The 14,633-nt window shown below is 40.2% G+C and overlaps 1 protein-coding gene across 2 annotated transcripts; it reads right to left on the bottom strand.

The window, feature by feature from the left end:
- Positions 1–4,982: 4,982 nt before the first annotated feature.
- LOC146706397 (uncharacterized) lies at positions 4,983–12,147 on the bottom strand. Of its 2 annotated transcripts, XM_085465258.1 has the most exons (4): positions 11,046–12,147; positions 9,001–9,037; positions 7,714–7,937; positions 4,983–5,755 (listed from the first exon to the last, which is right to left on the bottom strand). In XM_085465258.1, the coding sequence occupies exons 2-4, from the start codon at positions 9,016–9,018 to the stop codon at positions 5,647–5,649; spliced, it is 351 nt and encodes a 116-aa protein (XP_085321384.1). In that variant the 5' UTR covers positions 9,019–9,037; positions 11,046–12,147; the 3' UTR covers positions 4,983–5,646. The 2 variants fall into 2 exon arrangements, with proteins under 2 accessions (XP_085321384.1, XP_085321383.1); XM_085465257.1 differs by lacking the exon at positions 11,046–12,147 and having other exon boundaries at positions 9,001–9,160.
- Between the last annotated feature and the right edge of the window lie 2,486 nt (positions 12,148–14,633).

The following is a 14,633-nucleotide window of genomic DNA, read 5'->3' as shown; positions in this document are numbered from 1 at the left end:
AAAATACCAAAGGTAACCTAGTTAGAAGTGGTGATTCTCAAAGAGCTATTAGCAAAAAACCTGGTATATCGCAGCATGGGGGACAGTGTGTCCTTAAAAATGGGAGGAAACCTTTCCTGATGAAGGGAAACAAGGAGAAAAGGCTTAGTGATCCCAAATTACACAAGAACTGGACTGTAAATCGGTGACAACAAGTCTTATGGAGCGATGTGCTGTATTTCCAATAGGTTTCCAATTTTCCCAGCAAAATATAAAGAAATGAGGGATAGCTCCAAAGTTTTGCACAGTGCTATATGTAGTCCCATTGCTACTGTTTAGCTGATGAGGGGGTATGAGCCTTAATCTTTTGCAGCCTGGTCACTAACTTGTCCTCTGCTGTTTGGTGTTGTCCGTGAAAGTGTGCGCATTTCTCTGTGTAAAAAAACAAAAAAAGTGGCAGAAAGTAAAACCAGTACAAGCTGAAAAATACATAAGTATTCAAAGCATCGAGGAGGACTGCAGTGGCATGGTAAATATCTGCATATTCAACACGTTTGACATTGCAGTCACTCACTCACCATCACAAATCTGAAACACTGTTATTGTTCTTTTCAATACTGTGCTAATAAATTGGTTTGATTAGCCAGCAGAACCCTGATATTGCTTCAAATTCACATGACTTTGTCATAGTTAAAACACATGCTCCTGGAATATGTTTGCTGCCTGTATCTGGAGGGCTGCAGGGAGTTATGACTTGCAAATTATGCAAATCTCAATTTGGTGCCCAAAACAGGAAAAGTCACAAATTTCCTGCATGTTACAAGATAACAGGGAGACAAAATTTTCTTCTTCTGTTCCTCATCTGTTGGTGTTCACTATATAACATTTTTGAAAACATAACATCAAAAGGTTCTGAGAATCTGGAGAAATCAGGAAGACTTTCAGAAATTACAGTTCATCCACAAACCCAGGTTATAGCTCTATCATGCAAAGAAGAAGCCATATGTCCCAAGACCAGGAAAGGCACTGTATTGTTCATCCTGATTGTCAACACTCAGTTCAAGAGGCTGCATATTTCATAGTATGGGGGTGCAGCTTGCACATCTGGAAAGGCGCCATCGTTGCTGAACAGTATGTACAGGTTTTAGCATCTCCAAAAGCTGCAGCTCTTGTGGGGTGCAAGAAATTAACAGTGCTGATCCAGTGCAGGATCATGTGGGGTCGAAGTTAGTGATGCATGTGGGGAGCAAAGGCTGACCCATGTGGTCCAGAACAGACAAATAGCAGAAAAAGTTCATGATGGTTCTGATAGAAAGGTACACAGTGCATCGCAGTTTGTCGCATATGAGATGAAGGTGCACCGATGCTGACCCCTGTCCACCACCGAAAGTGGCAACAATGGTCACAACGACAGACAACAACAGGAATGGAAGAAAGTGGCCTGATCTGATGAATAATGTTTTCTTTTACATCCCGTGGATGACTTGGTGGGTTTGCATCGCTTACCTGGGCATCACCTGGCACCACGTACGCCGTAGACCACGTAGACTAACGGTGCGGTACTCCCTGATGGATGCGACCCCTTTCAGCAGGATAATGTGCCCTGCCACAAAGCAAAGATGGTTCAGGAACTGACACAACAATGAGTTTGAGATGTTGACTCAGCCTCCAAATTCCCCAGATCTCAGTCCAATCAACCATTGGTGGGATGTGCTGGACAAAACAAGTCCAATCCATGGAGGCTCTACATTCACAACTTACAGGACTTAAAGGACTTTATTGGTACGGACTTGGTACCAGATACCCCAGCAAACCTTCAGCGGTCTAGTGGAGTCCATGCTTCCATGGGTCAGGGCTGTTTTGGCAGCAAAAGGTGGACAAATACAATATTAGACAGGTGGTCATAATATGATGTCTGATTGGTGTATGACAACAGCAGGGCTTCATATGAAAAAAAAAGTCTGTGTTTCCTTGATTGGCCAAACCTTTCACCATTTGGTGCATCATGAAATACAAAATACACCAAAGAAGAACCAGGACAGTTAAAGCACTAGAATCCCGAATCAGACAAAGTTCCTCTCACAAAAGTTCGGCAGCTTGTTTCCTCAGCTCTCAGACTTAGACTATTGTTTATTAAAAAATGCTACACAGTGCTAACTTTGACATATTTGTTGCCATCAAATTCAAAATTACCATTTTTTCTTTAAATTGTACATTTTCTACATGTTTTCTATTGTAAATGAATACCGGTTTTATTTAGCATTGGTTTCAGAGACTAAATATGAGATTGTGTTACAGCACAGTCAGGGGACTCCAGTCTATTTGACCTGTTGTTTGTTTATTTAATGTTAAACCTGTACAATGAATGGTTGATCACAATGTATAGCTGTCTTTTACAGGTCACCAGCATTAGTTGCTGTTGTTGTGTCCAGGTCTGAAGTATTGGCTTTCTTCTTATACTGAAAAAAGGAAGGCTTCCTGTCCTACAACCTGACTCCTCGCTCACGTTCGCTTACTCTCCAACACCAACACACACATCAAACTTTTAACAGTAGTGTTGTGTGATCAGCGGTGGCCACTGCACGCTCTCTTTGTCCACACACACATGCTCGTGTGCAAATGTACAGGTGACCTGTAGTTTCCACATTATTTAGCCAGCAAATGAATAATTCTGGGCTGTAAACAAACAGCGAGTTGTGAACTTTGTGATCCTTTTACAGTGACTACTTTTCCATCTGACTGCCTTTCTGACTACCTCTTCATCAACATGTTTACTTTTACATAGAATTTGGGTCTTCTTTTCTTTGAATAATATGAACACTTTAGCTTCTTTAGTTAAAAAATATTGTGGCTTTATATATGACACCTTTTTGGATTGACACTTTCAAAGAATTCTAGAAATAAGATGCAATTAATAAAGTGAGCAATGGCAGAATTCCATTTATCTACCACAGATTCCTAATATTGTGTAGGTTCGCTCTGAGCCTTACTAGACTCTTTAATAGAACAAAGTCACTGTTAATCTCATTAATTACATCCATGCTTTTATTGTTAAAATGGTGCCTCACGGCTTCTTTGTGTGTTTTGTTCATAAATTACATATTGCTTCACATCTTTGCTGCAACCCACATTTGTACGTCATGTTTGAACTACTGCAGATGCTGTATCGGTCAACAGAAAGTTGATCGTAAAAAAGCCAAGCTCTCGATTTACAGGTCGATCTATATCTCTACCCTCAGTTATGGTCACAAGCTCTGGTTAGTGACCACAAGGTCAAGATTGCGGAAGCAAGCGGCAGAAATTAGCTTCCTCTGAAGGGTGGCTGGTCTCTCCCTTAGAGATACAATGAGGAGCTCAGCCATCCGGCAGGGGCTCAGAGTAGAGCTGCTGCTCCTCGAAAGGAGCCAGTTGAGGTTGTTCGGGCATCGGATAGGGTGTCTCCTAGGTGAGGTGTTCTGGGCATGTCCCACCAGGAGGAGGCTCCGGGGCACACCCAAGACATCCTGGAGAGATTATATCTCTTGGCTGGCCTGGGAACGACTCAGTTTTCCCCGGATAAGTTAGAGAAGGTGGCCGGGGAGAGGGAGCTCTGGGCTTCCCTGCTTAGGCTACTGCCCCTGCGACCCGGCTCCAGATGAGCAAAAGGAAAAGGATGGACATGAGTGTTTTCCCCCAAAGCATCTAATTCTTAAGATCAGTAATTAAGCTGTCTTACTTTACAGGTGCATTAGGGCGCTGTGTGACAGTCTTGTCACTCCTACATCTCTTTTTACTTTGTTTCTTAGAATTCAGACTTCCTGGCTCCTGGCTTTGTGAAGCTCTTTCAAAGTTTTCATTCCAGTCTGTGTACCTGATCACTTTCAAAGGAATGTTTTGGGTTTTTTTTCTTTGTTTGTTTTTGAGCTGTTAACACTGATCAAAACCGATCAAAACCCAAAAGAAAGACGTGGCAGCAGATGAACACCTGAAAGTAATTTCTTTAATAAATAGGAAAGAAATGTAGCAAAGACCTGACACAGGACCTTAGAGGTCACGAACACTGGATTAAAAGCAAAAAGTGTTTTCTGGTTAGCGCTACTTTCTCTAAGATGACTCTGTATGAGCCTTTCATTATTATAATGCTTTTCTACTGTAGCCGAGGACTCAGAATGCTTTATGCAAGCCACATTCATCACTCTTTCATACAGCACTTTATTCTACGCCTTTAAGTTCTTTCTAGCTTACACCCACATTCACACTCTGATGGATGGATTTGGAGGAATTTCGGGTTCAGCATCATGACAGAATAATTCAAAAAAGACTGAACAAGAGTGGCTTGTTCAAAGGGCTGTTTAAGAAAAACATTGTAGCAATCTTTAGGTTTTAAAGTTGCCTCCGAACAATGTCCTTTGGACAGATAAGACCACAATGGAAGCATTTGGCCATAATCCAATGCCACATTTGCACAGCATCTCAGCAGAAAGACCTCATACCAGTTGTCAAGTACAGTGGTAGAGGGATGATGATTTGCAGTTGCATTGACCATGAAATCCTTTGCATAACAAAGCATTCTAGAGTCAAAGTGAGTGAGGCCATCTGTCTGACAGCCTAAAATGCTGTGCATAAAACTGAATGCCCACAAACCTCAATGACTGAAAACATACTGCAAGTGATTCCTGCTAGAGGAGAAACAGCAAGCTACTGAGTCATTGGGTGCACTCAATACTTCAAATTCTCTGTCTGATCAAAGATAAGAAGATTGCCCACATTTCACAAACAGAACACCATAAGATGCATTTTTACCCTTCGAGGATACGTTACATAGTCTGATGTCATGTATACTGTTCTTATAGTTTGAACATTTGAATGTAATAACTTTTAATAATATATGACTAAACTAACCAGATGGAGGTGGATGTTGAGTGTGTTAATATGCTGTGGAAGTCAAAGGCTACTTTGAAATCTTTAATTTTAATCTTTTTTCTTTTGTTTTTATTCAAAAGCAAAACATTTTATCACTAACTTCTTAAAGCTTTATTGCACAGATAAATAAACACACAAATAAAACACTGCATGTAAAGAACAGCACAGAGGAATCAGCTGCCATTTTACTATTTTAAACTTTAGGATTTCTGAAACGGTTGACTACCATCACATCTGCCAGAGGTGGCTGTGTCAATACTGAAAGAAACATATAGAACACGCTTTTCTTCAATAAGCAAACAAGGTATAATTATCAAACTGGTCTAAAGTGTTTGAAAAGCAACTACAAAACACAGTTACAAAAACATGTCCAGAGGTAAAGTGGAGGTTAAGTAGAGGAAATTTAATAAAAGTTTGGAGACTGAAGGGGACAAATTGAATTAAAAATAAACATCAAACAATCCATCAAATGATTCCCACCAACAATATCTGGCTTTAAAAATTGTAGCTTTAAGTATTTTTGTCTTTAAAAAAAATCTTAAGAGGAACTCCGCTTTCTAAACCAGGAGGGAATAAGACCATTTCATCCTCTCCTAGTGGGCTGCAAGTCAAGTGTCCGCCCCTCCAGCATCATTAGATAATTCATTAAAGCCTTTTCATTGGAGGGGGACTGAAGATGATGATCTCCCACGTCACCGTGAATGTGATAGTAAATAGGTTTCTTCTGGGTAATAAGTTTGTCTGAAGTCATCCGGGTGTCACGGGTCAGCTCACACGTTTTATGCTGCGCTTGCGCCTGAGACAGCTGGGGACACATTTCTTCTCTGACTTGGCGCCTGGAGACGCTGGAGCCGGAGATGCAGAGCCCTGCTTCCTGTGGACACAGAGAGAAACCAGACACAGAGAAATGAGAAGAGGAAGTGTGATTGTTTGTTCTGGTGGTGACACGGGAGCATTTAATAATTAACAGCCGGCTCCTGTGGCCTCTGCTGGTAGAATCACTGATGTGATCACTGTCCAGTCTGGGGCAGCCAAGACCAGCACAGACACTGTGGTTATTACCCTCATGCATCAATAATGTAGTAATCATCCTAATGGGTGGACACACAAATCTGCATGCTTTTCATTATCACTAAAGAAACTTTCTGAACTTTGCTTCAATCGTACAGATACTGATAGTCAAGGTTGGTCTTTAGGCGCTGCAATGTGAAGCTTTAATAATAAATTGCATGCATCAGCCTTATGTGAGCTATTAACTGGCTCAACCTAACCCAAGCAAAATGGATGAATACAGCCCAGAATCCATTTATTAATGAATTACTGAGCACTCGTTAGTTAATATTTGTTGCTACATTATCACCAGACAGAAAGCTTTAACACCTACATTAGTTTTTCACTTATCACGCCATCAAGTCTCAATAAAATGTATTTAACCATAAGTGAAACCAGACAACAAATAAATGCTGTTAAATTGTTTTTGTTTATTTAAAGGTGACTTGAACATGGTTTGTCTTATATTATTTAAACATAGTCAGTAATATTGCCCTTTAGTAAACTTGGCCTCATTTGAGACTTTTGACAGTTTTTAGAGGTAGCAGCGTTAGTAAGTACTCAGTTTGTTTTACGAAGTCTTTTTGTGTTTGTATCCTTTGAAACATTTCTGTTCTGTTTCATGTCTTATAATTAATGAACCTTAATCACAAAAGATGATACTCAGAAACTCCAGGTGATATTATTACTATTATTTTTTGAACGCGTGCTACACAGTGTAATGATCACCAGGCCAAAAGCTTCACTTTGTGTTTACTGCTAACCAACTGCTGTTGGCAAACTATTATCCTAAAATAAGATACAGAATGCGATACACACTATGGTAACACTATAGGTTTTGGAGACTGCTGCTTTTTGGTGACAACATACAAATGAGGCTTGGACATTGCACATTGAACTTCAGGACGCTACACACACCCGTATTGACTCACCCAGTTTTACTATTACTTTACTTTACATGGACAATACCTTACAAAATAAATAATATACTTTTTTAAACAAACAAACCGTAAAATAACATTTGAGTTTACTGCAAAATACCCAAAATGTTTACTTTATTAATAATTATCTGAGGATCATTATCTCATAGATTTATCATAATTTGTCTTTTTTTTGCAAGCAGTGCACACACCCCATTCAGGATATTACAAAGAACGCAAGCTTCAGGGACTAGTTATTTTATATACAATCCACACACCACATTGGATCAGCTGTGCTAACAAAAAGAAAAAAAAAGAAAACACCAATCAAAGAATACAGTCCTTCTCTAGTCCTACCATCAGCTGACTTACAAACTAGTATTAGCCTCTTTATTACAAGAGAGCTAAAAATGGCGCCAACGATTAGGCTAGCCACTTTCTAAGTGATCATTTATGATACTGCAATTAAAAATATCTCCTGCAACAAGAAAAGTATTTTTCTGTAGACCTCTATTATGAAGGAGAGGACCTAAAACCACAAACAATATATTTTGTTTAGGCCAGATTTAGGTCATTTTTTTCTCCCTCTCTTTATCTTACACATAGGATGGAGGTTTTATATATATATGTATATATATATATATATATATATATATATATATATATATATATATATATATATAAACCCCTCTATATCCTCTGAATAAGAAATCGTTTTGAATTTGAATACTCAGTTCTCTTTAATTCTTCAGTGATTGCACCTGTTAGTATTTAAAGCTACAGTTACATTCATTTGAATTTTTAACTATTTTCTGTCAATCACAGCCCCGGTTATTGATCACAAACTAAAGATGTAAGTCACCTGGTGGGAGATGCAGCGGCAGCAGCTTCTCTGTTCCTGATCTGCTTCATCACCTTCAGCATGCGACAGATCTGCCGCAGGGTCATCTTAGGAGCGTGGCATGCCAGGCGGGGACGCGGGGCGCAGCGGGGACCCCGATTTGTGAGAAGCGACAAATAGTTGCCCCCTCTGGGTCCCCTTCCGAATAGCTGCAGGGGCTGAACGCTGGCATAGCAGGACACAAACTGGGATTCAAGGATGGAGAGTTTGTTATTTTTAGCATATGCACAAAGTATTTTCCTACAAAATCATTCAGTGTATGAATCATGTATTATAGCAGCTGTGTTCAAGTTCTTTTTATACCCAATCGTGTCACTGCCTGTTGTTTTACCCATCCGAACACTTTTGAGATGTGTTGCTCAAGATCAAATTCAAATTAAGGTAACGTTTGTCATGAAATAGTAAAATATGTACATTTAAACATGATATATTGTGTGAGATTATTACATTCACGAACTATTGTACCTGCTTTTTATTTACATTCTACACAGTCCCAACTTCTTTGGAACTGTATTTGTTATTTTTGTTCTGCTCTATTTTTGCACACCCTGTTATCTAACAAATCATTCAACTGCTGATGCATCATGGGAAATACAGATAAGTATTTAATTGCATCTCGCTATTGTTGGCTTCCCAGCCTGTTAATCTATTGGAGCATAATAGATACTGTAGCTCAGGCAGCGGAACACAATAGGACCACGCAATCTTGCCTCTGACATTCACACTTCAAATGTTACACACCCTCACACACACACACACACACACACACACACACACACACACACACACACACACACACACACACACTTTTAATTAGCACAGGAGTGGCTGTCTTCTTGTCACTGACTTGATCGACCTCTATGTCAGAAACTCACACACAAAGGAGGATTGATCTCGCAAAGAGAATTCAGCTCTGCAGATTCATTTACAGGACTGATACTTGATCGCTTGCACTGGCCTACCAACAGTTCTTTATTAATGCAGGCATGATCACACACGCACACACACACTGATCATGCACAAAGAAATCAATACCTTTTCTATTGTCCTACAATATTTAAAATGGTATTACATTTGAATAACATTGAGGATGAAACAAAATTCCCATGCACTCATTCAGCCACTTTCACTGATTCTGCAGCACCACAGTTCATTGACACAATGAAGAATACAGAAATAACAGAACTGACCTATTTCTGATGATTAAGACACCTGCATGGACACACACAGACACACGTAGATACTCACAGGAACGACAGCAGCCATGGAGAACGGTTAATGTAGTCTGCAATAAAGAAATAAGCATGAGTGTGTGTGAGTGGTTTCCTTTTTATACATGGTGGCATGGCCAGGCCACACAACGAGCCAATCATACTTCAGAAACCACAGACTAACTCCACCCACACCACATCACTTCACATCACATCACAGTGAGGTCACTCTCAAAGCACACACACACACACCTGTTGTTTCATGTTACATAGACACCAACTATTATTGAGGACTCTTTTGTTTTGCAGGATATATTTAGAAGCAGCTGTTGTTCAGAGAAACATGGGATAAAAACATGTTTTAGAGCGGGGGGGGGGGGGGGGGGGGGGGTTGGGGAAGAGTGACAGAAAGAAGAAATGATAAAACTGGGAAAAATATAGTGATGGAGACAGAAAACTGCTGAAAGACAAAAGACTTCGTCAGTGCGACCTGCCTTAACAATGCGCTGCACTGGTGCATAACATATCGTCAATCAGTAGGATCCTCATCACTGACAGGAAGTGACAATAAATGATTAGACAGGCACTGCAGCTCTGATGCGGTTTCTAGTTTACAGAGAAAACTGTCTCTTACACTTATTGTCTAAGCTCATTGAAATACTGTAAAAAGCAGGAGGAAGCATCACCGCCACCAGATGGTGTGCTGCAAATGTTTACTACTAATATAAGAATACTTTTTAACCAGCGTATAGCATCAAGCCAGTTAAAACTGGGATATTGATCTGCTCGGTTAATTAGCAGAGGGGGTTGTTAATGTTTGGTGTTAATGAAATTAAGGGGGCAATAACCCTCAAAGTAGAAAGGATTATACAGGTGGAGACCACTAACAGTTTTTCCCTCCTCATCTTTCTTTTTTGTTCCACTAGTTTTGTATCAGTGTCTAATTCCAGGTATTTTCTTTAAATCAACAAATAATACCAAAAATTAATTAATTAATCAATAAAGTACCACCAAAAAAATTACATCTCAATTTCTGCTTTTTTCATTTGCTGTCAGATTGTATGTAAAAATGTACATCCTTTTCATAGTGTGTTCATATGGTGAACATATATAATGAGGTGAGTGAGTGAGGTGAGTTCCTTATCTCCAGGTGTGCAGGATGCAAAGGCACCCGTGCAACAGAAGATGTGGTTATAACACTGAGAAAGTTCAAAAAAGGAGGAAAAAACGCAAATCTTTTACATAGAAAGAAAAAAATCTCACCTTTCCTTTTCTGACTACCGAAATTTAGTTTTTTGAAAATCTTAATTTAAATCTTAAATGTATTCAAACTCTCCAAAATGCCGTGTACGTGTAGCATTGTACATGTGCCATAACTAACTGCTATACTCATACCTGGCTTTATTCCAGTGGGATTCAATACCCCATTTACCTTAAATATGATAATGTTTGGAGTGTTTTTGAAAGAAAAGAAAGCTAATTATGGTGTTAATGTGTTATCAATCTTGTGCAAGCAATTTATACATAAATGTCGCTTTTTTAAGACTAAATCAACACTAGCTTACTGGAAAAAACGACTTAAACCTGTTGGTTAAATCTTTTAACCTTAGTTAAAAGAAAAAGGCTGCTTTTTTTGTTTCCTTTATGGAAGATTTTGATTTAGTGAGTTAATAATCTGTTAAATTATGTGACCCCATCTTTATATTTTCTTTTTCACTATGTATGAAAGTTGCTAATATGTAAGAAATGTCTATTCTCCGAATCTGTAATATATGGTGCATTTTGTTTGTATGTTCATATTACTAATAAAAAAACAAAACAAAACAAAACTAACTGCTATACTAGCGCTGCCGTATTGTGTCACACTAAACGCATGTCAACAATTTATTTTTTTTTGCTAGCTAAGAAAAAAATAATGATAATTTTAAAAAATAGCATGTGTAACTTACACATACTGGGAAATTATTTACTACTACTATTTATTACTACTGCTTGATATCTCTATCTGATAAGAAAACTATTCAATCAGATAGTTATTTGTGGTGAATGAAATACAATTATAGTTTCAAGCAGTTTTCAAACCTGTAGGTTTGCTTATAATAATCAGTCCGCTGTAACTGTATCCCAGGTGTTTATTAGCAGCCAACATGAACGTCCGTACACTCGTAACCGGAAGTACACATAACCCCTACAGAGAACCACAGCGACACCTGCTGGAACTCTCCGTAACAGCAGCAACAGGAGGCAAACATAACATTGCTGTTATCTACATCCCCCTTTTCAGTTTTTTTTTTCCTTCTTAGTTTTGCACTTTTCAGGCAAACCCAAATCAAACAACACCACCGTAATGGAAGAACTTATCAGGTTATGGATTACACAACAAAATGAAGGTTCAACTATCAAATGAAATTCACAGTAATCATTGTCATAACTGCGACAAGTATGCAATAACATAACACGAGATAAAACACATTTCAAAACAGAAAATACAGCACCAGTGTGCTTTTAATCCACGTATTTACTATTCGGTTTAAACACTCTACCAGATCTGGTTCGGTACAAGCTGTCATCAGAGCGTACTTGGCATTTTGTAGGTGTTATCACCTGTTCTGACTGTTTTGTGCCATGTTGTGGTGGGTCGATTTGAACTTGAATTGTTTCATGTTTGTTGGTTTGTGTTTTATTAGGTTCAGTTTCATCCGCTCGTCGAGATGTGTCCAGTTCATCTTGTGTTGTAGCGAGCTTTTCGGGTTGAGGCTCACTCACAGGCAGAAGATGTTGTCTGTTGCGCCTGTATTCTTTTCCACCCAACTCAACGACATAAGAGCGAGGTTCAGCACATACCTTACTTACAACTCCAATCTTGTCATGTCCTCTCTGTGTTTGTAATCTCACCACCTCGCTTGGTGTTAATGGACTGAGCAGCTTGCTGGACTTGTCATAGTGCTGTTTTTGAGTTTTACGCTTTTTTGTGAGTTGAGTTTTGATAGTGGTTGTCACTTTTGCTGTTGGTGTTAGCAGTTTTTTGCACACAGGAAGGGTTGACCGCGTTCGTCTTGATAGCAGCCTCTGTACTGGTGTGCCAAGAATGTTGTCTCGTGGCGTGAAAGAGAAATAGAAATAGAAATCAGTTCCATCTCTTTTTGATGTTTCAAGGAGTCTTTTAGCACTCCGGACAGCTCTTTCACTGAGTCCATTTGACTGAGGGAACTCAGTGGCTGTGATGGACCAGGGAAGATCAGGGTTGTTTTTGTTGGTGAGGCTTTAGACTGTTGCAAATGCTGCATGATTTGACTTTGTTCTCAATGTCAGAGTTTATTGTCAGCCAGAATACGCTGTCCCTTGCTCTCCTTTTTGTAGACTCCATGCCTGGATGTCCCTTGTGTAGTTCCTGCAGATAGGTATCATGTAGTGATGCTGGAACGATGGCTCTGTTGCCTTTCATAATGACATTGTTGTCGATGATTAGTTCATCGTGGTAGCTGAAGAATGGTTTTATTTCTATAGGCACACTACTTGCTTGTTTTGGCCACCCCTGCTGGATGTAGCGAGCAAGTGTCTGTAGGGTAGCGTCCTTTGAGGTGTGTTCGGTGAGCTCTTGTAGGCGTTTTGGTGAGATGAGCTGAAGTGACATTACCTCGAAGTCGCGCCTCTCTTCCTTTAGAGGTTGCTCATCCAGCGTTGGTGTGTGAGAGAGTGTGTCTGCGATGTAAAGGTGTTTGCCTTTCTTGTACACCAGAGTCAAGTTGAACTTTTGTAATCATGCGCTGTAGCCGTGCCGGGACTGTGAGGAAAGGTTTGTTTTGGATTGTGACCAAAGGCTGGTGGTCCGTAGATGTAGTCGTAAAACCTGTAACATGCGAACACTACAGCTAGTAACTCCTTCTCTATCTGAGCGTACCTTCTCTCCGTTGGAGTTAAAGTTTTTGATGCATATGCCACAGGTTTGTCGTCCTGAAGGCATGCAGCCCCTAGACCATGCTGGGAAGCCTCACATGTGAGAGTCACTGGCTTGTGCATGTCATAGTATTGAAGTACTGGTGGGCTAGTGAGGCATGCTTTAAGTTTGTTGGAAGCATCCTGCTGATGTTGAGTGAAGCTCCACACCACATCCTTGTGAAGCAACTGGCGAAGTGGTGCTGACAGTTTACTTAAGTTTGGGATGAACTTGCCCAGGTAGTTGATCATTCCCAGGAAACGTTGGAGAGACGTCTTGTCCTCTGGTGGTGGCATTTCATTGATAGCGGAGATTTTAGTTGGATCTGCTTTTAGTCCTTCGTCAGTGAATATGTGTCCCACATAGCTCACTTCTTTAAGTCTGAACTTGCACTGTTTTGGATTCAGTTTGAGTTTTACTTCTCTGGCCCGCTCCAGAACTTTTTTTAAATTTTTGTCATGCTCCTCTATTCCTTTGCCTCCCACTAGGATTTCATCCACAATCACTGCTCATGGATATCCCATGAATATTTGTTCCATGGCTCTCTGGAAGACTTCAGAAGCGGTGTTGATGCCAAAGGGCATCCTTAGGAACGTTTGGAGTGAGTTTCATTGAGTAAGTTACAGGTAAGTCACCGACTTCGTCTTTAAACAGGTCTGTGTATTCATGAAACACTTTCTGCGCCAGTGTCTCATCCTGATCTGTGTCAACCTGGTAGACTTCCTTGCTGAAACTAACCAGTTTCATTCGCACGCTGTCCTTTAATCCGATGGGTTGCACATCGTGTTTTACAACTTGGAATTGCAGGTCATATAACTGTCCAGCTAGCTTGCACTTGAGAGTAACTGTGCCTGTGGTCTTGATCTTCGTGCCTCCGAAAGCAACGAGATTTACCTGTTTTTGTGAGCTCGCTTATTTGGCATATACGCACCGCCTTGGCAAGAGTGAGTTCCGTCTCTTTAAGCAGGGAACATCTGACGCTGTCACTGGTTATACCACATACTAATCTGTCTCTGATTAACTCGTCTTGTAGTGCACCAAAGCTGCAGGTTCTGGCCATGTTCTTTAACGTGCTCACATATGCTTCAATGGTTTCACCGGGTTTCTGTTGTCTTTTGTTAAAGTTATGCCTCTCCATTATGACATTGGTCTCTGGGTTGCAGATCTCCCTGAACTTTCTCTTTAGACATGCGGGGTCTTCCCTCAATTCCGCGGCGACTTCTACTATGCCTTCAGCTGATATGACTGCGGGGGCATACGTGAATGATCGCTCTCTTTCAATGGCCTCTGGTCCCGCCAGATTGAGGAGTAAATAGGCCTTAGTCTTAGCATTTTTGTCACTGTGGGCAGCGGCGATAAAGATGTCATATTCGCGCTCGAACTTACACCAATTTTCAATTTAATTGTAGAGCATTTGTCATATTGTCAGAATGCACATTATCTGGAATATATGTGCAACAAGTTGTATTGAACAAAACACACAGTCCACCCTTTTCTGCCAAGATCATGTCCAGGGCAACTCTGTGTTGCATAACAGTTATTCTTATGGCATCAATTTCCTGATTTTGCTCTTTGTTGATGGTGGTCGATACATTTTAAAACAGCCCAAAACGATAATCCAATAGTCAGGGGGTCGCTGTGGTTTAGGACAATTCCTGAATATTGATAACCTAGACTGGCAAAGCTTGTTGTGCATGTCACTTGAGTCATGTTCATAGGTCTGCCATATAATA

The sequence above is a fragment of the Copadichromis virginalis genome, linkage group LG7 (genome assembly GCF_057382275.1).
Source record: "Copadichromis virginalis isolate Kocher_CV1m ecotype Utaka linkage group LG7, C_Virginalis_male_GT1.1, whole genome shotgun sequence".
NCBI classification, from domain to species: Eukaryota; Metazoa; Chordata; class Actinopteri; order Cichliformes; family Cichlidae; genus Copadichromis; species Copadichromis virginalis.
This window is presented reverse-complemented; position numbering and strand designations above follow the sequence as displayed.